This window comes from Lepidothrix coronata, unplaced genomic scaffold (genome assembly GCF_001604755.1).
Source record: "Lepidothrix coronata isolate B3197 unplaced genomic scaffold, Lepidothrix_coronata-1.0 Scaffold44, whole genome shotgun sequence".
Lineage (NCBI taxonomy): Eukaryota > Metazoa > Chordata > Aves > Passeriformes > Pipridae > Lepidothrix > Lepidothrix coronata.
This window is the reverse complement of record NW_016690224.1, coordinates 236,952-260,780: the sequence shown is the minus strand read 5'-3', so window position 1 is coordinate 260,780 and position 23,829 is coordinate 236,952. Positions and strand designations below refer to the sequence as shown.

The following is a 23,829-nucleotide window of genomic DNA, read 5'->3' as shown; positions in this document are numbered from 1 at the left end:
TGTAATGTAGCAAAAACTGCATCAATTAAAACATCATACATTTTGTTCTTCTGATTTATATCAGTCAAGTCACCAGCTCTGTGTGGTAACCCTGAGGACCAGCAGCTCCCCAATTACTACTACTGTTAGCAGAGCTGATAAAGACAATTATGCCTGGAAACAATTAATTGTGTTAACAGAGCCTAACTTATATGCATCAGTGGCAGACACCACCTTCCTGGCCTGCTTTTGTACCTATGTGGGTGTGGGTGTGCTCATTTCCGTGTGTGTAACACCACAGAGAGCCAGAACGAGCACATGAGCCAAGGTAGCAGGGTACAGAATGGATATTTGGAGTGGATATTTTGATCTAACTAGAAAAAAAAGCCATATAGTGACTGAATCCATCACTGATGCAATGATGTTGCAATCACATTCAGGAAGGGGCCCAGCAGTTCCTGGCAGGACAGAGTGGTGATGTGACAGCTTTATGGCTGTTCTTTTGTCCTATAATTAAACTCGGTTCCCCACACCTCTCCCCCCACCCCAGAAGCCCTCTTTGTCATTATTATCCACAGGTAATAACGGCTAACAAGGTGACCCTGCTAGAGGAAGCCTTCCAGGCCTTCTGGCTGCTCACTCTACAGCCCTGATGCAAACAGAGTGTACTCAGAAGGATGTAAGAGCACAGAGTTTGTGCAGCAGGAAGCTGAGCTGAGCTTGCTGAGGGTGGGGAGAAGGTGATTAGAGATATGGGCATGCGTTCACTCATCCACCTGAACACACCTGCCTGTTGCAGGTATGTGCTGTGCTCCAGGTGAGTCAGCAGCTGTGCCCTCAGGCAGTGACATGGCTTTGCACAGTCACTACAGCCCGACCTGGTTATTTAAAACCAGCAGATAGTCACCCTGCCAACATGATACCACATACCCCGTATTTGCACATGCCCAGCAAACAGACAGTGTCACAGTTTTCTGTTAAACCTGTTGTAAATCTGTACATGCAAACACACATTTAGATACACACACAAACAGAGGGATTAGTTGAGGGATTAAAAGAAGTCCTTTCTTCCCAGGAACGTTGGTGATTTGAACTTCATACCACAGCTAAATAAATGGTTTGGGGGGAGTGTGGTTTAGAAGAGTCTGACTCAGCTTCGTGTTGTAAATCTAGTTTTACCACTGCCTTGCTGTGTGATCCTGAGTGGAGCTCTCAGCTTCTCTCAACTATGGTGCCTTTTACTTAAAAAGAGGAATAATAACTGCTCAGTTGCAGGTGAGAGTGGAGAGGAAAAGTTCACACTGAATAATATAAAAGTTCACACTGAACACACAGAGCTGTTGTGAGTGAGAATCTCTGGTGGAGGGCACTACAGAGTGATAATAATTGTATTGTCAATATGCTGTTGGGAAAGATGGTTTAGAGTCACCTAAGGAGCTTTTCTTTAATTTTTGCTAATGTTGCATAGGGTTGGTGGAAGTTTACTGCTCTGGACATCAAAGACTGGATTATTTGAATTAGCCAATGCTAATCTGTATTAAAATTAGAAGCTCCATAATGCAGAACAACGAAGTTCTCCCAAAATGCACTGGAAGAACATAACTCATTTGTGCTCAAGTACAACATACACTGAAAATCCCACTTCTTCCTGTGTAGATAATTTGGGTTCTGGGGATTTTGGAGAGGAGTCTACATTAAAAACCTGGTCTGCTTTCAAGGACTTTGATCAGCAACCGCATGTGATTGAGTTCTCCAGTTGTCTAGAAAAGGAGCTGAGGTTGAGCCAAGATAGGGTTCAGCTGCTTTTATATAATTATATTTTCTATTTGGACAGATAGGAGAGTGCCTTCCCATTCCCCAGTCTTCATGAAACATAAAGGTTTTGTGACAGCACATCACTTGGACAGAATATGAAGGATTGCAGATTTAAAGCAGGATTTTGGACTACAGGGATTATCAAATATTGCAGTGCTGCAGGCTGAGATTTATCATCTCTCCAGCCCTAGTTCCTATTTGCCTTTGCTGAAATTCTTTTGAAGGGTGACAGCATTCAAGAACATTAAAATTGTAAGCAGACAAAGTACAGAAGTCAAGATTTCTTATTACAGGAGAAATTGAATTAAAAAATTGGGAAGATTACAGTGGAAACCATGTCATGGTGAATAAGGACTCAGGTTTCAGTCTTGGGGAGAACTAGCATCCAAACTAGTTTAAATAGGATGTTAGATTTTTTTTCCTATTTAAACTTGCTCTTGGATTTCTTTCTGCTACCTCATATCCTTTTATGGTCAGTAGCACTGTACTCATGCATATTTATTAGATTCAGACATATTTTACAAGTCACCTTCACAACTTATTTTCTTTTCCTGGAAAAACTGGTTGGTTACATACACATTGAATTTGCAAATCTAATCTTTGGTGCATATTAACCCCTATTAGTCTGGTTGCTTAATGTACAGATAAGTTTTCAGGCTTATTTGCAATTTAACTTCCTTCTATATAATAATTACAGCCCATAATTCTGTTTAGATTTCACAATCCAGATTCCCTCACACATGGAAATGACCTGCATATTCAGCATTCTGGGAGAGAAACAGCCCTCCTGTTTGAGAGATCTGCTGTCTGAGAGAGAGCAGGAATTAAGTGTTTGTGCTGTACTCCTTCCTTTCAGGGAGCTACAGGTGGGAGGAGCAGGTTGAGGTACCTGCACATATTTGCTTTGCCTTAAGCTCACAGTGAAGCTGGAGTAGAAGAGGCAGATACTATTTTTCCACCCCAGACTAAGACACGTCTCTGAACCTAAGCTAGAAACACTCTGTCTGTTTGCTTGTGGTATTTCCAGACCTGCTGAAGGCCTAGAAAGCTCAGCCACTGACACACACACAGTTGCTTATTGAGGCAGAGGTTGGTGTGCCAGGGGACAAGTTGTTGGAATAAACACAGCTGTGTTTTTTCCATCACCGTGTTCTCATTTACTGTGTCAGTCAGCCACAGACCCTGCCTGTGCAAAGGTAAATACATATCCCAGGGGAATCGCTGGGACTGTAGGATCTGCTCTTGAATTTCATCTTGGATAGTGTTCTCTGATGTTTAAATCAAATAAAGCTGTGGTTATGCCTATTACAGGGAATGGTTAGAGCTTATTAATAGTGAGGAAAACAACCTGCCACAGAATGTACAGTCAACCTTTGCAATCAATTGTGCTTTCAAATTGTTTGCAGTTCTGCCATGACAGTCTTCAAGCTGTGCCCCCAAATTAAGGTTTCAGATGAACTTGTGCAAGTTCCCTGTGAAGACTCTTCCCTTTGAGAAGAAACTTTTTATCTCTAGAAGAGATAGGGAGAAGCTCTTGAACTGATTTTGTTTATGTTCCCCTGTAAATGTCAACTCTGGGCAAAGCCACAGCCACAAAATACTACAGTTTAGGGTTTCAGAGGGAACAGTGGCTGTGTTTCCAGAAGAGCCTGAAACACAGACTGCCCACAGGCAGCCAGGCCCAAGGGACTGGGCAGCTCCAGGAAGCAGCTCATGTTCCAGCACTGGAGCAATTCCCACTCCTGCACTGGGGGAAGCACATCTTTACTGCCAGGTTTAGTCTCGCTAATGGGCATCTCTGACCCTGATTTTCACTTCAAAAAGAAGTCATAGTAGGAATGATTTAGAAAAGCAGGATTTTCTCTACAGTTTCAGGGTTTGTACTTGGCCAGCAGAAATATCTGCATTAGGTTAGTGCTGCTGGATCCCCAGTGGTGTGTGGAGCTCCCGCCCATCTTCCAAAGCCATAAGAAAACCCTCATGGCTTTAGCACACAGGCAGATCCACTTGTCACACACCAACAGCGCCATAAAAGGACCTGTTTGTGCCACCAGATGAGAGGCTCAATGGAAAAGTAGCCTTGAGTTCTGTGGATGCAGAAGAAAGAATTCATCACCTGTGGCAATGAACAAAGTCAGGCCCTGTTATCAGCTTGGACTGGTGCCACCAGCAGAGACAATCTGCTGTTTCCAATGTGTCATTTCAGTTGTTGCTGTTTGGACCTGACCTGGGAATACAATGCTGGGATTATCCTCACAACAGGCTTGGGGAGCAGGGTTCCCTTTCTGAAATTCACTGTAGTCTTTGCAATAAAACGAATCTGTATGCTCCAGTTCCCTTTTTGCAGCACTGTCTGGGAGGGACACACAGGATACAATCAAATTCTCTTTCCTGGCATCTCCTGTACTAATGAGCATTGTCCTACCAGCACTTCCTAGGGTGAGTTGGCTTCCCTAGTTCCCAGGTAATCAAATTTGTTTTTTCCCCCGAGTTTTTCAATTAAGCAGAAATTAATTCCACTTCCACAAACCGGTGGCCACATTCTCCTCCCAGGTACTGATAAAAATGCACAATTAATCACTTGCCTGCCAGCACTGGGTGAAACCCCCAACCTCCTCATACCCACAGCACAAATTTTCATCAAGCAGGAACACATGGCCATTTACTGAAGGGGTGAATTGAGGAGTTCAGAGTGGCACAGAGATTTCCTAAGCAGAGGGAGGGAAGACAAAAAGACATCTTGTTCTTCTTCTGAGGCACAGATTTTTATCATATCACAAAAGCAAGCAGCTGAAAAGATTCCAGTCATGAAGTGCTGTGCTTTGAGAATGGGTTAGACTGCCTGTCCTTCCATGTGAGACTGACTCTGAAGGGGATCTGGGATGAAAACGAGTTATTCAATGGGTTATACCAACTGCTGGGCTCACAGTCATTATCAGATACTGAAGTCTTTTACATACCTTGTTCTCTGCAGGTTCCTCTTGTCATTCCCTGCAAGGGAGCCAGAACACGTGTGGGGTGCACCTGCATTCAGCCGTGGTCTCAGATGAACATCACCTTGAAAATCCAGAATACAGAAAACCACCCCCACTACAGGAGCTCAACGTTGAGTGGCAGAGGTAGTATTTTATTCTTTGAGCATCCCTCCTCAAGGACACTAAATTTAGAGTTTGTAAAACATCACTAAATGAAAACAAAACATCGCCAATAACAAAAATGCAAACCCGCTGAAAATGAAAATGCAGCAGCATTCAAGTATCAGAAAACATGAGAGCTAAAGTGCTTGAGAGAATTTCTTAACTATGCAGAGTCTGAAGTCAGTGTTCCCCTAGAAATGCTATTTTTTTCAACAGTATCTACCTGGCTGCATAGGATTTTTCACCGGTCTATAGCAGGGCAACACTACAAAGCCAGAGCCATTACCCCAAAGGGCTAGGAGTAACACATTTCTTTCTATCCCTCATACTAAAATAAATTATAGTCAAAGAAACACATTATAAAGTTCAGGCAGCTGAAGTTGGACTTCAAGGAAAGTGACTGTACCGATTTCCCATGCAGTGAAGTTGCTGGCATGGCCTGAAGCTGAACAAAGCTTTGGTGGGATTTATAAAGTGCTGTCTTTTAGTGTTTTATGCCTGTCTTCAGCAGTGTTTTTCTCAAACCAGCACCAGGGTTGTGAGTTAAAAAAAAATTCTGAGATAACAGACCAATTTTCAGTGGATGCTGGAGCCAGACAGACATTGCACAGTGCATACAAATTACATTAAAAAACAACAAACAAATCGAACCAAAAAACCCCAAGCCCCAAAACCTAACCCAGTTATGGTAAAATGTTTCATCCTTAAAAACAAACACCCACCAAGCACCAAGAGCAAATCTGAAAGTAATATCTGCCTCCAGTCCCCTGGCTTGTCCCAGCAAGGGTGGATAATACATGATACAAGCTCAGCAGCAATGGTTGGGAGCCTGAGCCTGCAGGCACTCAGTGCAAAACTCTCCCGGCATTCAGCTCCATGGGAGTGATCCAGTTTTTGCCAAAGCCAAAGGGAACTCCCTGAAGACTTCAGCCAACTTTGGATTAGCCCCATAGATTGATAGCGGGAGCAGGACCTTGTTTTACAGTCACGGTTTTTTTCTATCCAGCCACAAAAGCCACCCCCTGAAATTCCTGAAGGGGTTTCCAACCTTCCCCTCCACGCATGCATTTAACATCCATTACAGTTAATAGCAGTTACACATGCATATCAATGGGAGAAAAGTCCCAGTCAAGAGGAATTACTGGTAGTAAGAAAAGAAACCCAGTAGAAACTGAGAAGAAGCTGAGTAGAAGCTGAGAATTGCTAAAGACCCAGCTCCCTCGGGTTTTCCCTGTTTTCCCAGCTGGCACAGACTGCGCTGCAGGAAGCTCTATGGTGTGTCTGGGTCTGTGGTGTGTGTTTGGGTGTGTGACACGCGGGGTGAGGGCACGGTGTGTTCTGCAGGGCACCAACCGCCTCCATCTCAGCGTCCAGGGAGCGTCCGAGCCTCCGGCCCCTCACTTGTGGGCCGTGCTGTTGTAATCGTCCTGTGCCACGGCAGGCAGGGAATGGTCTATCCTGAACTCTTCCTCCTTGGAAGAATCCCCCCGGGCTGCAGGCTGGCGACTGTCCGTGCCGCCCCCCTCCAGCCCCAGGATCTGTCTCTGGACCAGCTTGGAATAAAGGCCTCCTTCTTCCATCAGCTCCTTGTGCGAGCCCTGCTGCACCACGCGGCCCTTGTCCAGCACAATGATGTTGTGTGCCCTCTCCACAGTGCTCAGCCTGTGAGCGATGACAAGCACCGTGTGGTTCTGCAAGTCGCCGTAAATTGCCTGCTGAATCTGTGGGGAGAAAAGGCGTTAGTGCCTGAGCAGCACTGGCTCTGCTGCGGGAGAACAGCAGCTTTGTGGTCTGTGTTCAGAAACCTCTGGACAGGAGGTTTGCTCTGTGGCCACGCAGAGGACACAGAGCTCCCTGCAGCACTGCCAGAACCAGCGCGTCCATCTCAGCTCCCGGCTGCAGCCCAAAAGGCCGTGTCAGTCCTGCCAGGTGTGCTGTGCACACAGGTCTGATCCTGCCAGCTGGGTCCTTGTTAGAACTGGGCCCCAGATTTGGAGGCCATGTGGTGCTGGCATGGACTGCAGGAAGCTGATCCCTGGTAAATGCAGCTGTTCAGAAAAGTGAGGCTATTTCCTCAGCGTATCAAGGCAAAGCAAAAGAGTTCTTTTCCAGCTTACATACAATGGCACTGAAGTCTAAAGGCAGGCAGGTTGGCACTGGGCACATGTCACACTGATACCCCTGGGTAGCCAAAAACCAGTCCTGGGCTGGCATCAGACACCACATACGTCTGAGGACCTGTGAGCTGCTCCAGGTCAGATGCTCACGCTGCCCCACACCATGGGTCAGCAGCACTTGTCCTCCAGGACCGGGAGACACATCCTTAAACCCCAGCCTTGAACAGGCCTTCCCTTGTGTCATTACGTCAGTGAGGCCAAACTGCTGCTGGTAGAGCTGTTTGGTTGTCACATCCCAGCTGGATGGTGGGATGTGTTCACAGGAAGCTCAGAGCCCAGTTCACAGGAAGCTCAGGGCCTTTCCTGTACATGTGGCTTCCTTGGTGCCTCGGCTGGGATTTGAGTTTAGGGAGTCCTACTGTCCTTGCTACAGCATCATTTTTTAGGGTCTTCCTCTGTATCCTGCCCTAAAAGGCTGCACAGAGTCTCTGTATGCCAATTAACACTTTCCACATTTAAAAAAATCAGCAGAGAACCCTGTATCTCATCAAGTTTGTCAGGCATTGGCTGCTGTGAGCATGAGATTATTCCCTTCTTGGTGACTACAACAATGTTGGAAGCAAATTCCTGCTAAGGAATTAGCATCTTACTCCACCCTCTGACTGCACCATGTCAAGACTAAGCTTGTCCACAGGCTGGAAATTGAAGCTACAGTCTTTCCTCCAAACCCAGACTGTCTCTTTGGCCCAAACATCCCAGTCACCCACTCACCGCGTGTTCGCTCTCTGCATCCAGCGCGCTCGTGGCTTCATCCAGGATTAGGATGGGAGGGGCTCGGATCAAGGCCCTGGCAATTGCCACTCTCTGCTTCTGGCCACCTGACAGCTGAGCCCCTTTCTCACCTGCTTCTGTTGGGTCAAGAGAGAGAAGAAGGGGTCAAAACAAAAACCAAGTTCAGCTGCCAGGCACCGCGTTGGGATGGAGCTGTGACGACTTTGGTACCTGTGTGGTAGCCGTCCTGGAGCTCCGTGATGAAGGTGTGTGCATTGGCCTTCTGGGCAGCCTGAACCACTGACTCGAAGGAGGCTGAAGTTAAGCCATATGAAATATTATCTGCAATGGAGCGGGCAAACAGCACGGGCTCCTGGCTCACCAGGGAGATCTGCAGAAAGGAAGGGAAGAGCAGGGCGTCAGGAGCAGGAGACGCACCGCGCAGCATCGGCATTTCTCCCTGTTGAGTAAGGACCAAGATAAAGATATAGAAGAGCCATTAACCAAGATATAGAAGTGCCTCAATGTGAGGATGCTAATGATGGGGTGCCCAGTTTGCATCACCTGCTGGGAAGTCATTTTGCAGGGAAGAAACTTTGTGCAATGGTGGTACGTTGGCACTTGGGATGGGCTTCCCCCTTCAAGACCCTGCTGTGTTTTTGATCCAGACCTGTCCTTCCTGTCACTGTTTGCTCTTTCCAAAATGGAAAACCAGTTGCTGGGACAAATCAGGCTGGAGAGATCCACTCCCAGGCTCTTGCAGGCCATTGATCCTGCTTGGGCCATGTGAATGAGCCCTCTTGAATTTTTTAATCCCAAATTAGCAAATTTGGGACATAACTGCTGCAATTCATTAATTGCTTAGCAACAGCCTCTCTGTCCTGCCTTACAGCCATTGCAGCTCACTCTCATATTCAGTCTGCTTTAGCAAACCCTTGATATTGGAATAAATCAAACCCTCCAAACTATTGCTCAGAACTGGGCAGGAAAAGAGCCAGGGGGACACGGTCATATTTTAATTGACTTCTCCCCATGCCCCTAACACCACACCAGGCTTTCCAAACTGAAAGATTAGCTCGTCTTTTGATTTTCCCTCTGTACGGGCAGGGAATGTAAATTAGTCACACTGACTTTGGCTTTCCAGCCTGTCTCTGATCAATTGTTTTCAGGTTTTCCTGCTGACTGGTGAGGCCATTTGCTCTGGGGGCAAACAAAGGAGGCAGTTACTTGCAGAGATGAAGGCTGATCTGTGCTGACACACAGGCCAGAGCTGAGGGGCCCGGACCCCTCTCCAAGGCAAACCACCCAGCCCCTCTGGTGCTCCAGCTGCTGCCAGGATCCCAAGAGGTTTAACTCCCCCTGAGCTGAGAATTACTTTAAGATCTTAAAGGTAGAAAGCGCTGGAGGAATGCAAAAACTCTTTTCCCAAACCCAATTTAGATGATAATTAATCCAACAACCAAAAACATATTTCTACTGCATCGGCCAAAAAATATAAAACAAACCATGTTTTTTGTTCTGTTTTTGGAAGGCTTCCCCCTCCCCATGAAACCACTCCATCCCTTTTGCTTCCACCCCCACAAATTATCTGAATTCGCTTCCTGGACCACCTCCAGCCTCCAGCTTTCTGGACACTTCAGAAGTTGGCAGATCAAATCCAAAGCAACATGCAGCACTGCCATCCATCCCCTCTGAGCACGGGTGTAGCTAAAATACACGTATCAGTCGCTCGTACCACGGAGTGCAGGTACTTGTGATCGTACATGTTAATGGGACGCCCGTCCAGCAGCACCTGCCCGTCTTGCAGAGGGTAGAAGTTCTCCAGGATGTTGACACAGGAGCTCTTCCCACTCCCTGAAGGACCCACCAGTGCCGTCACTTTGCCAGGGTGGAGGGTGAAGGACACGTTCTGCAACATGGATGGGAGAGCGTGCTCAGGTCTGGGCTCTTCCCAGGCTCCTGGGGCAGCAGTTTGGCCACTACACTAGAAAAGTAGCCAAAATCTGGCCACGGTGACCCTCTACCTCGGTGATGTGCCACATCAGCCATTTCTCCTGGCTCTGAGGAAGCAAAAAGCCTCCAAATTGCATCAAATTCGCCTGCTGATGTAGCAGGTCCTCTAAAAACTGCAAAGCAAACTAACCTCTTTGCTGCCTCCCCCTTCCCATGATCCCAGCTCCTCTCCCACGGAAACAGTCCGAGGCAGCTTGGCACAGAGCCCTGTACCACGCTGACATGTTTAATGCCTGAGCGGGGAACAAGGGCTTTATTGATAAATCTCATTCCTTGTAAGGAAGGCTGGCCCGAAACACCCGCTGTTCCTTTTAAGCTGTTTTCCAGCATGTGTTGAGCCTGCCTTGACGTATCTCCATCAGGCAGCTGACACTTCCCAAGGGCTGGGGATCAGTTATGGCCGTGGCGGAGAAGCAGCACGTGGTGGGAGCGCGCGGCGCCCGCGGGGCTCACCTGGAGGACCTGCGTCGCGGAGCGAGTGCGGTAGGAAAACGTCACGTTCCTGAACTCCACCTTGCCATCCACGTGATCCGGGGCCAGGGACCCGTCATGCACCATCGTGGGCTTGCGGTCGATGAACTCAAACACCTTCTCAGCAGCTCCCACCCCCTGCATCAGCCCGCTGTACACGGAGCCGATGGACTGGAAGGGAAGGGGGCAACAGTGAGACCCATGTGATGGAGAAGTCAGTCAGTGCTACTGGTAAGGAGAAAGGTTGAAGCATTCCCAAGTCTTCTCTCACCTCACATTGACTACAGTCATCAGACATAGCAAAAGAAAACTCTTCCTCCTCTGCAGGATATGGAGGGGATATATGGGCAATCCAGGGAAAAGGACATCTAAGGGGGTTTTGTGCATGGGCACACTGGGAGGGTAACAGAAGAAGGAAACACATGGGTTGGGAAGAGAAGACGTGTGCTGGGAGATACATGACCCAAACTTCAACAAAATCCTCCCCTCATCTCTTTTTGCTCAAGACTGGCAGCTCCCTAGTGCAATGGCTGAACAGAGTTCACAGACCAGCCCCCAGAGGGTTCTGCTCCTTCCCCAGCACACATCTCAAGTGCAGAGCAGCTCCAGGCTAGGCTCTTCTAGACAAGTGCCTGGCAGCTGGTAAGGCTGGAATATGGTCCTAGGGGATTCACCATCACCGTCTCCCAACTACAACTTCTGCATGCTGACACTGGCTTCCCTGGAATAAACCCCACGTTGGAAATTTCAATATTAAACCCAGAGCTGCAGAACAGTTTGTACTGCAACTGCCCCTCCCATCGGGAGGGGGAAAAAAAACCAGACCAAATGAAATCCACACCAAAGCCACAGCCTGACAGCACCTCCAGAGCCTGCAGGCTTCCAAACAGATGGTGAGAGCTGGGTGAGCTGCCTCCAGCTCTGCTCTGCCCCTACACAGAGGCTGAAGCACCACCAAAACCACTCTTGGCTGTGAGGAAACCTCAACTGGATCATTTCTGCCTGGATTAGCTAAGCTTACGCCTCTGTGAGGGGAAGGCAGCCCTGGGTGGGCTCTACCATCCCACCCACAGTCCCATCTTGCTAAAGCTCTGCCAGCGCAGCAGCTTGCAGCCTATTCCAGGGACAGGGAAAAAAAAGTAATATAATTAAGTTTTTAATGAAGCCTGAAATATAACAGGCAGCTTTGTAATCCCTGCATCCTTCATGCCAGGAAATGGGGTTGGGAGGCAGCCAGGACTCTGCCCTTCAGCAGGGCCAGCCTGACCCCTCTGGTCCCAGCTGCCTTTTTGGGGGACAAGCTGCTTCAGGAACATTAAGGTGGTGAGGCCACAGCAGGAGAGGAATGGGGAGCAGAGGGGAGAATCCCCACTCTGGTGATGCCAGAGCACCAAGGAAATGTGTCACAGGTCTGGATCTAGACCTGCAACTGCCCTGGGACCTTCTGAGACAAACATCAGCTTGACATGGAGTAGCCCAGAGGGTGGTAAGGCCCTGGCACAGGTTGCCCAGAGAAGCTGTGGCTGCCCCATCCCTCCAAGTGTTCAAGGCCAGGTTGGACAGGGTTTGGAGCAACCTGGGATAGTAGAAGGTGTCCCTGCCTGCGGCAGGGAGTTTGTAATTAGATGAGCTTTAGGGTCCCTTCCAACCCAAACCATTCCATGATTCTGTGAAAAAACAGACTCACCTCCATGCAATCTCCCAAGACAAACTCGTAAATGATGAAGGATATCAGGTTTCCACTTGTCATTTGCCCTGAGATCACGAGGTGCCCGCCGTAGTAAAGGATGCTGACCTGGACCACCAGGAGGGTCAGCTGAAAGCAAGAAAACACCCCCAAATCAGCAGGGACAACTGATATTTTGGTGTGTTTGTAATTACTCACACAACAGCCCATGATTCACATGCTAACATTTATTCTTTGAGCCCTGAGCTGAGGATCCCTGACAGCACAGCTGACAACCCTAAGCAATGAGTATGTATATGAGAAGGGAGAAACAACTCAAGTACAAAGGCTGATTTAGGGAGCTGGGCTGGCATCTTTCAACAAAACAGAAGTCCAGAGGGATAACAGCCAAGGAGGGAGAATTTATCTGAAATAACAGAGTATCTCATGAACTTCTCTCTTGGACTAAGGTCCTCAAGGATAATAATCAACGCTCAAATTATCCAAGGAATGCACTCACCTCACCGCTAAAATAAACCTTCTCTTATATGAGCATGACACACTTTTAATTTAGAACACAAAATCAAGCCAAGAGTTAATGCAGAACTATCCTCCTTGTGTGTACAAGTCCCTGAAGGATAACCTCAGCTCTCGTCTGAAATCAGTGGGGGGGTTCCACCTACTCTAGAAGGGAGACAGATGAGCTCTCATATGACAAATACCAGCCCCTGCTTTTATTCAGCTGGTTTTGTTCCATCTGCCCGGGCACTCCGAAAAGCAGCGATGCCCTGGTGCCCTGTGTGACATTTGCAGCACAGGCTGTAAATTCACACAGATAAAAATACTGGGGAAAAAAATTCCTTTCTCCATGAGGTGACCTTAGGATCCTGTGTTCCCTCCAAGAAAGACTTTACCAGGGCTGTGTTAAATCCATCAGCTTCTTTCTATGTGAGCCCTGCAGCAGCAGTTTTTGAGGGGTTTTGCCGCCTTAGCCTTGTCAGGATCTGTGCTGACCCAGTTCACGCTCTGGCTTCACCTGGAGCCCAGAAACAATGCCAATAATGCTCCAATTTTGCTTCCAGACTTGGGAAGCCATAAAGCCTCCCACAGCTGCATGAGAGCACCATAACTCACAAACCCATCATCAGAGACTACTTCCATCCTTGAACGTGCAGAGATAAGGGCAGCCTCACACGGGGATTTTGCACAGCCTTAGTTAACAGCCAGTGCAGGAGAAGTCCCAAACCATCTGGTCTTGAATGGTGAAAAAGCATTTTGCAGGGAAAAAAAAAAGCCCAAAGCCAAAGCCCAGCAGCCTCCCCCTGCCACCACCCACACGCGGAGAAGCTCCAATCCCGAGCAGGAGCTCAACCAACGCGGCGGCTGTTCCCAGCCGGAGCCCCGGGGATGAGCTGGCACAGGAACGCAATGCAGCACCACCGAGCCACGGGCTTTTCCACGACCTTGAGCACTTTATCAATTATATTCCCATTTCCAGGAGAAAACAGGCAGGTCGGTGGAACAACACAACGCTGCCCCGAGGTGGAAGGGGATATAATTTTTTGATGTGTGAAAATAATAATAACAAAGAGACAGAGGATCGCTGGAGGTGGATCCCTGAAAGCGGAGGAGAACCACGTGCACGTGCCACGTGCATTCTGGGATCTGAAGCAACTCTCCTGCCCATCCCAAGCCCCGTGTAGGGAACACCTACCCCGCTGGACCAGACATAGTAGGTGTAAGCCAAGGCCTCCCTCTTGTTGAGCTTGTAAACCTGCTGCAGCTTCTGCCAGTACACGTTCGCCTCCGTCTCCTCGTTGGCGAAACTGCGGACGGTCTTCATGGCAGAGATGGTCTCCTCGGCCGTGTTGTTGGCCTTGGCCAGGGCGCTCTGCACATCCTTGGAGAGCTTCTGCAGGGAGCAAGGGGAGGCAGAAGGGGCTCAGCAGGTGCCAGGATGCCCATGACAAATCTCCCTGCTTGCCCCAGGCTCTGCTGGGCTCGGGAAAAGGCAGCACAGTGACATTTTTCAAGGCCATGGGCAAGAAGGATGAGCACTGGGATATATCCCACACTTCAGAACCTGGAATGTGTCAGGAGGAGAGCAGATTCATTGTGCTCTCCCCAAGGCATCTGGGCTGCAGGAGGTAAAGTGCCATGTCCAGGGCCACTTGGGAAGCCTGGCAGAGCTGCTGCTCCCAGTGTCCTGAAGGGCTCTGGCCCAGGAACTCTTCCAAGGAGTTTCCAAGTCAGGGACAGGTCTGGAGACTTCATATCCACTCCTCCCACGAGTGCTGGTCCCATGAAGGGGCCATGCCTGGGTGAGGCAGTACCTGAGGACTGTTTTGGCAGTACCTGTGCACAGTGGAAAGCACCGACAGCTGACACAGGGAGCAGCAGTGCAGGACTCACATGGTCCATGGGACATGGCATTGGCCAAGGGGGACAGTTCTTGGCCCACACCAGTCCCAGGCAGAGGGAGGGAGCTCAGCACTGCATTAACTCCCACCAAGTCACTCCAAAAGAAAGGAAAGGTTGCACGAGGATAGGCAGGTGCACACAGGACATCCTACAGCCAAACCCCCTCTCCTGTCAGATCTGAGATGCTTCCACTCCTGAGCATGAAGCAAGGTAAGAGCCCAGGCTATGCCTGTCTGCCCACACAAATTTAATGCTGCCTTCCTGCTCCCACTGCTGGCAGCAAAGCACTCCAGCATCACTCCCACCAGCTCCAAATCCACCCACAGCCTCCATGACAGCCTCACAGTGGGGAACAGCCCAGAGTTGTGACACACCATGGCAATGCCAGCTGCTCCTGCCTACCTGGTAGTACTTCCCATAGACATCAGACACCAGCATGATGATGGGGAAGCCCATGAAGGTGACGAGTGAGAGCTTCCAGGAGAGGCTGAACATGAAGAAGATCACCCCTGTGGCCTTCACCACATTGCGCAGGAAGATGTTGATGTTCTGGGAGACCAAGTCACTCACGATGGTAGTGTCCGACGTCAGGCGGGAGATGACGTCCCCTGCAGCAGCGAGGGGTTGGGGAAAGGGGAGAGAGGGGACGTGTCATCACCGTAGGTCACTGCCTCACTGGTCCCATGTCCCCTGCCAGGGGCCAGATGGAGCTCCCCATTCAACCAGCCCCTCACTGGGGGTCTGAAGGGTGGCACGGAAGGGGAGCAACCCTCCACTGCTGTGGATGCGAAGCAGAACACAGGAGCTGCATGCACAAGGGACAGGAAATGCACCTGAAGGCACATCCCTGGGTCACCAAGGATGGCTGCAGGACAGCAACGGGGACTTTGGTAGCACCCTGTGCTGGAGAGCACCCTGTGGGCAGGCAGATGGGCAGCAGGTCATCCTGCCCTCTTGGCAGGACCAGCCAGGGCCAGGCTCAGGGCGCCCTGTGGAGCACGATGGGGCTTTGGAGATGGCTGTTTGGGTTTAGCCATGTGCCCCACAGCCTGGAGTTGACCCAAGGGACCTGAGGACATGGGTCCAGCTACTAAGGGGTGAAGCTCTGGTGATGCCTTTTGGTGGAGCTGAGTGTTACAGCCAGCCTGAGTTCCTAAATACTTGGCCTGTGTTTGAGTCCAGCTGAATTCCCATGCTTTTGTGTAAGTCCAGGGTTACCCATATCCCACTTACAATAACATCTCTGCTGTCCTCAGCTATCAAAGCACTTTGCAGTCACTGCTAAATATGGCAACAGCCTCAAAACTAAAAATACCGCTGAGACAAAATTAAATGTGTGAAAGTTACAGTGGGCTGGGACCACACCAGAGTGGCATGGCCTGGGACAGCACTGAACTTCGAGCAGGGAAAGCAACAAGCACACCCAGCAAGCTTCACACATCCAAGGTTTTCGGTGCCTGGAGCAGAGCTGGAGAGTGGCTGACTAGGAGAGACTGACTGAGGTACAGGAGGAGGAAAGTAGGTGTTTTGGGGATGACTGGAGATGAGCATGTCAGCCCCAGGACTGCTGGATATCAGGCTGATCATGGCAATGGGATATCCCCAGGGTGCTGTCCCAGCCCCACAGTGGGAAGCAACCAAAAGGGAAGAGCTTTCTGCCTCTATTTCTAAACACGAGCACTCGGGTGCTGCCTCTGGCTGCCCATGATCTGCTGCACGCGGGTTGGGCAAGCCAAGGGCAAAAATTCCAGGACGGAATAGAGGGGTTAGAGCAAATCCAGAGGGGAGAGAGGAACCAACCTGTGCGATTCTCATCAAAGAAACTCATCTCCTGAGACACCAGCGACCTGAAGAGGCAGTTGCGAAGGCGGATGTTCAGCCTTGCAAATATGAGCGTGAAAACGCCGCCCCGGATACCTGCGGCAAATGAGCTAATTGCAGATAAGAAACGTTATAGACCAGTGGACACGAGACCGCTCTCAGCAACACACACGCCCCCACGCCGGGCCAAGGGCTTGGGCAGTGCTGTGCTGGCACCACTTGGCACCTGGGGAAGCCACAGCTAAACCAGCCCACACCCCTCCTGGGTGCCACCAGCACAGCGGTAGCTGGTCCTAACCCTGGGAGTGATGAGCTCTGGGAGGGAACACAGAGCTGCCGGGACAGCATTCCCCAGCGTGAAGTGAGATAACACACAGGTACCCCTGAAATGCCAGGCAGTGGGAGGACTGTAGGAAAATTTATTTACAAAGTGGAGAACACTGGACTTACAAAATGTTAATCTTAATGGTGTTTCGAACACCAGGTCCTGGGGAAAGACACGACCCCTGTTCTTCTCAGGGCTTTTACCATCCCTGGCCCCCCCTCTGTGGGGCCTTCACGCACGTCTGCAAAGACTTATCTTCTTCTCATACCAGAGAGAGTTTCTCTGGAATGCAGGAGGAGAAAACAGCTAAAACTGCCTCAAGGGAAAGATGCCTCTTCCAGGCAGGAAAGCTTTCTTAAGCGAAAAACCCTAATGTTCTCATAGTAAAATCTTCCAGAAGGGTCTTCTACTCTTACACCTGGGGAATTCATTCCCTGTTCTCTCTGTCTGTTCTTGCTCCCCCACCACCAGTAGATGGACAGAAAGAGCTACACAAAGGCCTTGTGACTGGCCTCTCTGTGCCGTGACAGTGCAGACACATCGAAGTGCACCCCTGGGGTCTGGTAGCAGCATGGTGGAGTGGCTGCCTGTGCCCACCACCACCACAAGCGCCTGTGGGAAAACCCCAAACTCCTCCTTGTCATGGTCAGACCCAGCCCCTGCGATTACCTTCCTATAGCGAGCAGCGACATGACCAGCACTGCCGTGGAGAACCGGTCCATGCTCTTCTGCACCACGATGCCGTCAATGGCCAGCCCCGTGTAATAGGGCAGGAAGGTCTCTCCTGCCAGACAAGCACAGGACATGGAGATTCAGCCCCACTGCAGCACAGGACTGGCACAGGACCTGTATTCCCAACTCTGACAACCCCATCCCCACGATGGAGATATCAGTCATCACATGAGATGTCTCAGGAGGTGCAGCCCTTAATGGCACGTGGGAGTGTTGCACTCTCAGTGTATTTTATCCCCTATAGCATTTTTTTGCCCCACTGCATATTTTATCCAGCCCGTGCAGGATGTGCCACCCAGCAGCCCCAAAAAAGCAATCCTGGGGTGCTTCCAAGACACAGCACCATGGTTCCTTCCCTCCTGGTGAGCATGGGAGCACACCATGGCCCCCCTGGGTCCCTTCACTCACCCAGCGCGGCCACGACGAGGAAGAAGGAGGCAACACCCAGGAAGAAGGCATCCGGCTTGGTGTAGGACAGCAGCTTATGGATGGTGGGACCGGCTGCCTCTTCCCGCTTGTCCCTCGGGACACCCCCATCACAGCTCTCCTCCACCTCGGCGCGGGACTCGGAGCCGGGCCCCAGCGCCTCGCGGGACGAGGTGACACAGGCCAGCAGCTGCCACAGCCCGAAGGTGGCCGCCAGCGCCACGTAGGTCCAGGCAAAGAGCCCCCAGAACCAGGGGTCCCGGATGGTCTTCCGCACCTCCGAGTAGAGCAGCAGCTTCACCATCATGTAGATGCCCATGAGGAGGCAGACAACGGCGATGAAGGTCCGTGACGCCTTGAGGCGCCGGGGGCCATAGGCAGTGTTGGTGGCCACGCCGATGGCGGCCCCCAGGAGCACACAGCTGCGGTACAGGCAGCCCCCCCAGATGTCCAGCAGCGAGTTGAAGATGTTGAAGTGTCGCAGGTCCTGCAGGACGTTCCGGCCTCCCTGGCCGTGGGTGTAGAGCAGGGTGGTGACCGCCACGTCGGCCCCGCTGAGCGCCAGCGTGCTGGCCACCGCCTTCCAGGCCCGCATCCTTGGCACTGGGACGGGGGGGCACCCAGGTGGGGGGGCAGCCCTAGCACGGGAAGGATGTGGGCATGTTGACCTCCGCTGTGGGGAGAGAATAGTGGGATGGGGTTGTTATTCACCCCAGAGAGGTGATGAGGAAAGGGCAGCAGGATGGGGGGACAACCGTGCCAGCTCCCCACCCACCCATCTTGACCTCAGACACCTCTAATCTGTTCCTTCCTCCCCTTCCCTGCTGCAGACACTCCAAGGTATTTCATAAAGTGAGCAGTACAAACCAAGACAAACTTCCCTCCCAGATGCCTTCACCCATCCTGAATCCCAAAGCAGAAATCTGCACTTCTCAGTGGGAATATTTGTCCCTGTTTGCTGTGGTGGCTGCAGGGCCAGCCGGGCGGTCCCCAGCAGTCGGGTGCTGCCATGCCATCTGTGCAACCCACGTGTTCTGCGCTACGGAGCCGGGTAGGTGTTAAACTCGGTTATTCATGATCCCAGAGTCCCTTCCCACCCTTCCCAGGACAAAGCTAAAAGTGAGCAATCAAAACCGCAGGAAAGCAGAAGGAAGAGCAGCTCAGCTTTGTAATGGATTCCCCTGATCAAAACCTGAATAAACCACAGATACAGCAGCTTGTCACACCTTCTAGTCCCCAGCCCCCTTTGGATATTAACTCAGGGTAGCCCATGAAACTCACTGTACAGTCCGGGTGCAGTTCAGTGACACAACAAAAATCCCAAGAGGAAATTAAAAAGGGGTTGGAATTCCACAGCTGCATCCTGTGGGAGAGGAAGGCTCTGGGGCGGGACGCTGCCTTTGCTGCCGCCCGGGGGGTCTGTCCAGCAGCAGCGATGGTGGGGCAGGGCCTGAACGGACACGGCAAAGAGCGAAAAGCTCGACTTGCTCTAAGCCCTCTAAGAACAGGGAGCGTCTCACCTGCTCCGGTGCCATGCCCAGAGGTGCCACGCGTTGGCACGAGGGAGGTACCTGATCCTCAGATTTGTGCTGGGTAAGCAGCTCATGACGGTGCACAGTGCGGAAGGCGCGGTACAGGGGGGTGCCATGTGCCGGCCACGCTCCACCCTGTGTGACCGCAGCCCCCCAAAAACCAAACCTCGGGGAGAAGGGCAGCCCTTGGCGCTGGACGAGCAGCGCCCTTGGCCGAGAGCGGCTCGGTGGGCGGGCAAGTGGGACGAAAAGCTAAAGAGTGGAGGAAAACGGGGCAGAGGCTGCAATCTGGGGAAAGCACGGGGGGTTGTGGGGTGGGGAGGGAAGGAAGGATGGAGGGGAAGCAGAGCAGCGATGCCAGGGAGGAGCAGGACACGCTTCCCAGGGTGCTCGCTGCTGCCATCCGCTGCAAAGCTGCGCGGATCCGGCCCGCTGGAGCAGGAGGAGGAGGAGGAGGAGGAGGAGGCGGCCACCGCAGCTCTCCACCACCCGCAGCCGCGTCCCAAGATCCCGAGCTGGAGCCGGCCAAGGTCCCCGGCCGCACCCCGGCTTCCCCCCGCAGGATATGCTCCCACGGGAGAGGGGGAACACGCCTGGGAAGGGCCGTGCCCGCCATCCCACGGACACGCACACACGGCTCCCCCCTTTGCAGCGCAGGGGCAGCTCAGCCCCGGCGCGGCCGGACGGGTCTTACCGGCGGGGGGATCAGCGGGATCAGTGGGATCAGCTCGGTCGGACCCGGCGGCGCCGCGTCCCGGGAACAAGGTCGGTGGGGGGCGTGGCCTTGGCGGTGGCCGCGCCCACGAGGCCCCGCCCCCTCCTGCGGCGCGGCCCCGGCCCCGCCCACGGATCCACCGAGCAGGGAGAGCCCCAAAATTGGGGGATCGGGTTCCCCCACCACGGCCCTGCGCGGGTAAACCTTGCCCCGACGCAACAAGGGCAACTCCAGAATTCCCCCCACCTCCAGAGAAGGGCTTTTTTTTTCCCTCCCCAAAAATATATCCATTTTAAAATTTTTATATGATTTTATTGGTTTTATCTCATTTCTGCAGCAGAGAGGGGAAAATACAACACACGACCTGGCTTTAAAAGCAACCAGGACAAAGGGTCAAGATCATGTTTTAAATTAATTCTTAAATAGGGGCTCGACAGGAGTTTAATTAACCCTTAAATAGAGGCTCATCAGGGGTTTAATTAACCCCTAAATAGGGGCTTGACAGGGGTTTAATTAACCCCTAACACAGAGGGATCCAGTTTCAAGAAATCCAGCTTATAAATTATTTCACAATTAAACCCAAGAAATCCAGCTTGTAAATTATTTTTCCCCTTCATCTCCCACTCTAGCTCCGGAAGGATGGAAGTGCTCCTCCCTGGGCAGCAACTGTGCATCCAGGTGGGCTATATAGGTGACAGAGGGGCAGGGCGGTGTTATTATCCCAAACTTCCCTTGTGGTTTTGGAGTGCTGAGCTTAAAAACACCCCTATAACCTTCACTAGCACAGAACAGACTTCAGGATTCCTGGAGTTCACTCCGTTTCTGGAGAGGTTACAAAGGAAACCTGCCTGGATAACCAAAAATATAAATATCACTTTTTACTGTTGGTTTTATTTCTGCTAATAAGTGCTTAAAACTAAAAAAAAAAAAAAAGCTCACTTCATGCCCTTCCCACATCCACTGGGAACACAGTCAGACCTGGAGTGACTCTTCCAGCTCAGGCTGACAGTGGGGATGACACTTTTAAGCTCTAGGAAACATTGTCCGTGGCTAAGCTGGGTCTGGTTTCTGATTCTCTTCCCATGTGCACCCACATCACTCCCAGGCTTTGGTGCAATTACTCCCAAAGGGCAACTTCCAAGCCACAGTCAAGGTGGAGCTTTTTGGCAGGACTGAGTCTCTCCCTGCCAAACCTAAACGAGGATGGTGCCACCTCCCTCAGTCAGAGGGATGGCCCAAGGGCAAACCTCGGGAAGGGACTGAACAGACACCCTTGTCTGAACCTTCCCCTTCCTCTCTCCCAGGACAGAGCAGGCATGTCTGCACCCTGCACTCCCAGGCAGCCACAAACCTGGGGACAGTCCGTGCTGTCCCCGGCGCCGCAGGACCCCCGAAGAGCTCCCGGGACTAACTGGTTTTCTTCCCGCTGGACAAGCTCTGCTCGGGGGGCAGGACTGTCTCGATCTGGAACGACACAAACTGGCCCTTCTTCAGTTTCTTCAGGGAGCTGGCAGTGCTGCCCCCAAACATGTTGTCCTCCACTTTGAAGGCAAGAGAGGGCAGGCCCCGACTTTTCCTCTTTATGCTCTTCCGCTCCCGGTTGTAGGCCGTGGTCATGTTGGCAATCACCTGGAAAGAGGATTGCACAGGTTGGGCTTTGAGGTGTCACACAAAATCAGCTCAACTCTGTCTCACATAGCTGGTGAATAAAAGAATCACAGAGTTGGAAGGGACCTCTGGAGATCATCCAGTCCAACCCCCCTGCCAAGGCAGGGTCACCTGGAGCAGGTGACACAGGACCATGTCCAGGTGGGTGTGGGATGTCTCCAGAGAGGGAGACTCCATGACCTCCCCAGTTAGTTCCAGTGCTCTGCCACCCTCCATGGAAAGTTCTTCCTCGGGTTGAGGTGGAACTTATGTTTTAGTTTATGGCCATTGCTCATTTTCCTGTCACTGGTACCACTGAAAAAGTCTGGCACCATCCTCTGACACCTCTTGGAGATGTTTGCTTGGATTGATGAGATCCCCTCTCAGTCCTCTCTTCTCTAGACTAACCAGGCCCAGTTCCCACAGTCTCTCCTCATCAGAGATGCTCAGAGTGAGTGAGAGCCAGTGCAGAGCTCTGCTGGGTGAGCAGAGGCTGTGCCACAGCTGGATACACCCAGGGGCAACGGAGGGACTGAGCAAGGGCTTTCCAGCCTTGTTCTCACCAACCCCAAACCAGCAGGAGACCTCATGTTAAACAGTTGCAATTCCACGGCCGTGCTCAGGGGAGCCGCTAGTTCTCCATCAGTAGAGGGCAGAAGGGGATCTAGGTTGGAGTGCCACAGAGCCACAGGGAACTTTATCACCTTCTGTCAGTGACAGCCCCAATCCCGGCCTGGCTGCAGGTGAGTCACTGACCCCCAACAGTTCCCTCATGGAAAGGACAGAGCTCTCCCTGCCCTGTGCCACAATGTGCATCTCCATTTCACAAGGGAGCCAAGCTAGTGAGCCTGAGCTGCCAAAGGGATCAGCTGGGAATGGATCCCACATATTCAGCTCCCAGGCCTCTTGCCTCCTGCCCCATATTACTCCTGTTATTCCCTGGCAAGAAGAATCACAGTCCAGGTGATTCACAGAGAACCACATAACCCTGCCTGAGTGTAAGAAATGACTGAGCAAACAAAGTACTTGAGCCCTGCCTGTGATTTTTTGGCACATGGCTCACCAAGCCCTTTACAGGGGACACTGAGGTAATTTTTTAAGTTAGGAAACCAAGAAACAGAGAGACTAAACAAGCCGTCCAAGGTCACTCAGCATGTCAGAGACAGTCAGGAAGTGAATGGTGACCTTGTTTCTCCTTGCCCACTGGCCCAGTAGTCCTCATGGCAGCCCCAAACTCCTCCCATTTTGAGGCAGGGTTTCTTTTAACCTTTGTAATTACACAGCGTGTCCCTGAAGGCTCCTTGTCCCCGCCTGAGGAGGGACTCCCTTGGCTGATTTGAGATGCAGATTACAAGGCAAAGAGCTGGGCAGGCTGGGACACAGCTCTTGATGGGGAAAGCCAGTCCCTCGTCTTTCATCACCCACCTCTGAGCAGCAACACCACCAGCTTCCCTGTGGTGCTGCCTCAGAGGGTCCAGCTCTGCTCCTGCTGCCCTTGGACCACATCGAGGTGCCACCTGCCACCTCTCCTCTCAGGCCTGCCCTGGACTTGGCCGCAAAATGATTTCAAGGCACCACAAAACTTACAATTTCTTTCACCATGTTCTGCTGCTCCTGCACCGTGGCTGTGAAGGGTGGGAGGCCGTCGGCTTTACCAGACCCCTGCTCTTTAGAGTCCTTGACAAAATCCACCTGCAAGGTACAGATTTGGGTGTTACTCTGTAACCACGCCAGTGACAAACCTCCTGCCAGACTCTCCTGGGCCGAGCAGTTACCTCTGAGGACAGGCACACGTATCTGTTGAACATGAGGAAGAAGGGGCTGTACTTGGTGGCCGAGTTGACCGAGGTGCGGAAATGGAAGAGCACGGGGTCCAGGTGGGCGTCCCACTCACTGGGCTTCTCGTTCACCATGTTGCAGATGGAGGACCTGAGCACCTCAGCACTGGGGTCATCCAGGCTGTCAGTGGGGTCTGCAGGGGTGAGGACCTGTGAGATGTTCCAGTGCTCGCACAGCTGCCGGCTGACCTGCAAAGGCAGGGCCAGGCCCGCCGGAGAACACGGCCCATCAGCACCACAGCAGCCTCCACAGCCCCCACGGCCCCCTCCCCATGCCAGGGGATGCTGCGCAGCACAAACAGCTCTCCAGAAAATTTAGAGCCGGAGAAAAGGTTTTGCAACGACTGTTTCTACACCTGAAGCTTTCCACAGCACTGTGAAGCTGGGTTAATCCCAGGGTAGG

General features: G+C 51.7%; 1 protein-coding gene across 1 annotated transcript; it reads right to left on the bottom strand.

Annotated features, from left to right (window-relative positions):
* Window positions 1-6,212: 6,212 nt before the first annotated feature.
* On the bottom strand, window positions 6,213-19,990 carry ABCB9 (ATP binding cassette subfamily B member 9). Its single transcript, XM_017814485.1, has 12 exons — window positions 19,921-19,990; window positions 17,677-18,367; window positions 17,206-17,320; window positions 16,191-16,321; window positions 14,793-14,998; window positions 13,684-13,881; window positions 11,991-12,119; window positions 10,286-10,474; window positions 9,555-9,728; window positions 8,051-8,210; window positions 7,820-7,956; window positions 6,213-6,652 (listed from the first exon to the last, which is right to left on the bottom strand). The coding sequence occupies exons 2-12, from the start codon at window positions 18,287-18,289 to the stop codon at window positions 6,329-6,331; spliced, it is 2,376 nt and encodes a 791-aa protein (XP_017669974.1). The 5' UTR covers window positions 18,290-18,367; window positions 19,921-19,990; the 3' UTR covers window positions 6,213-6,328.
* Window positions 19,991-23,829: the final 3,839 nt, after the last annotated feature.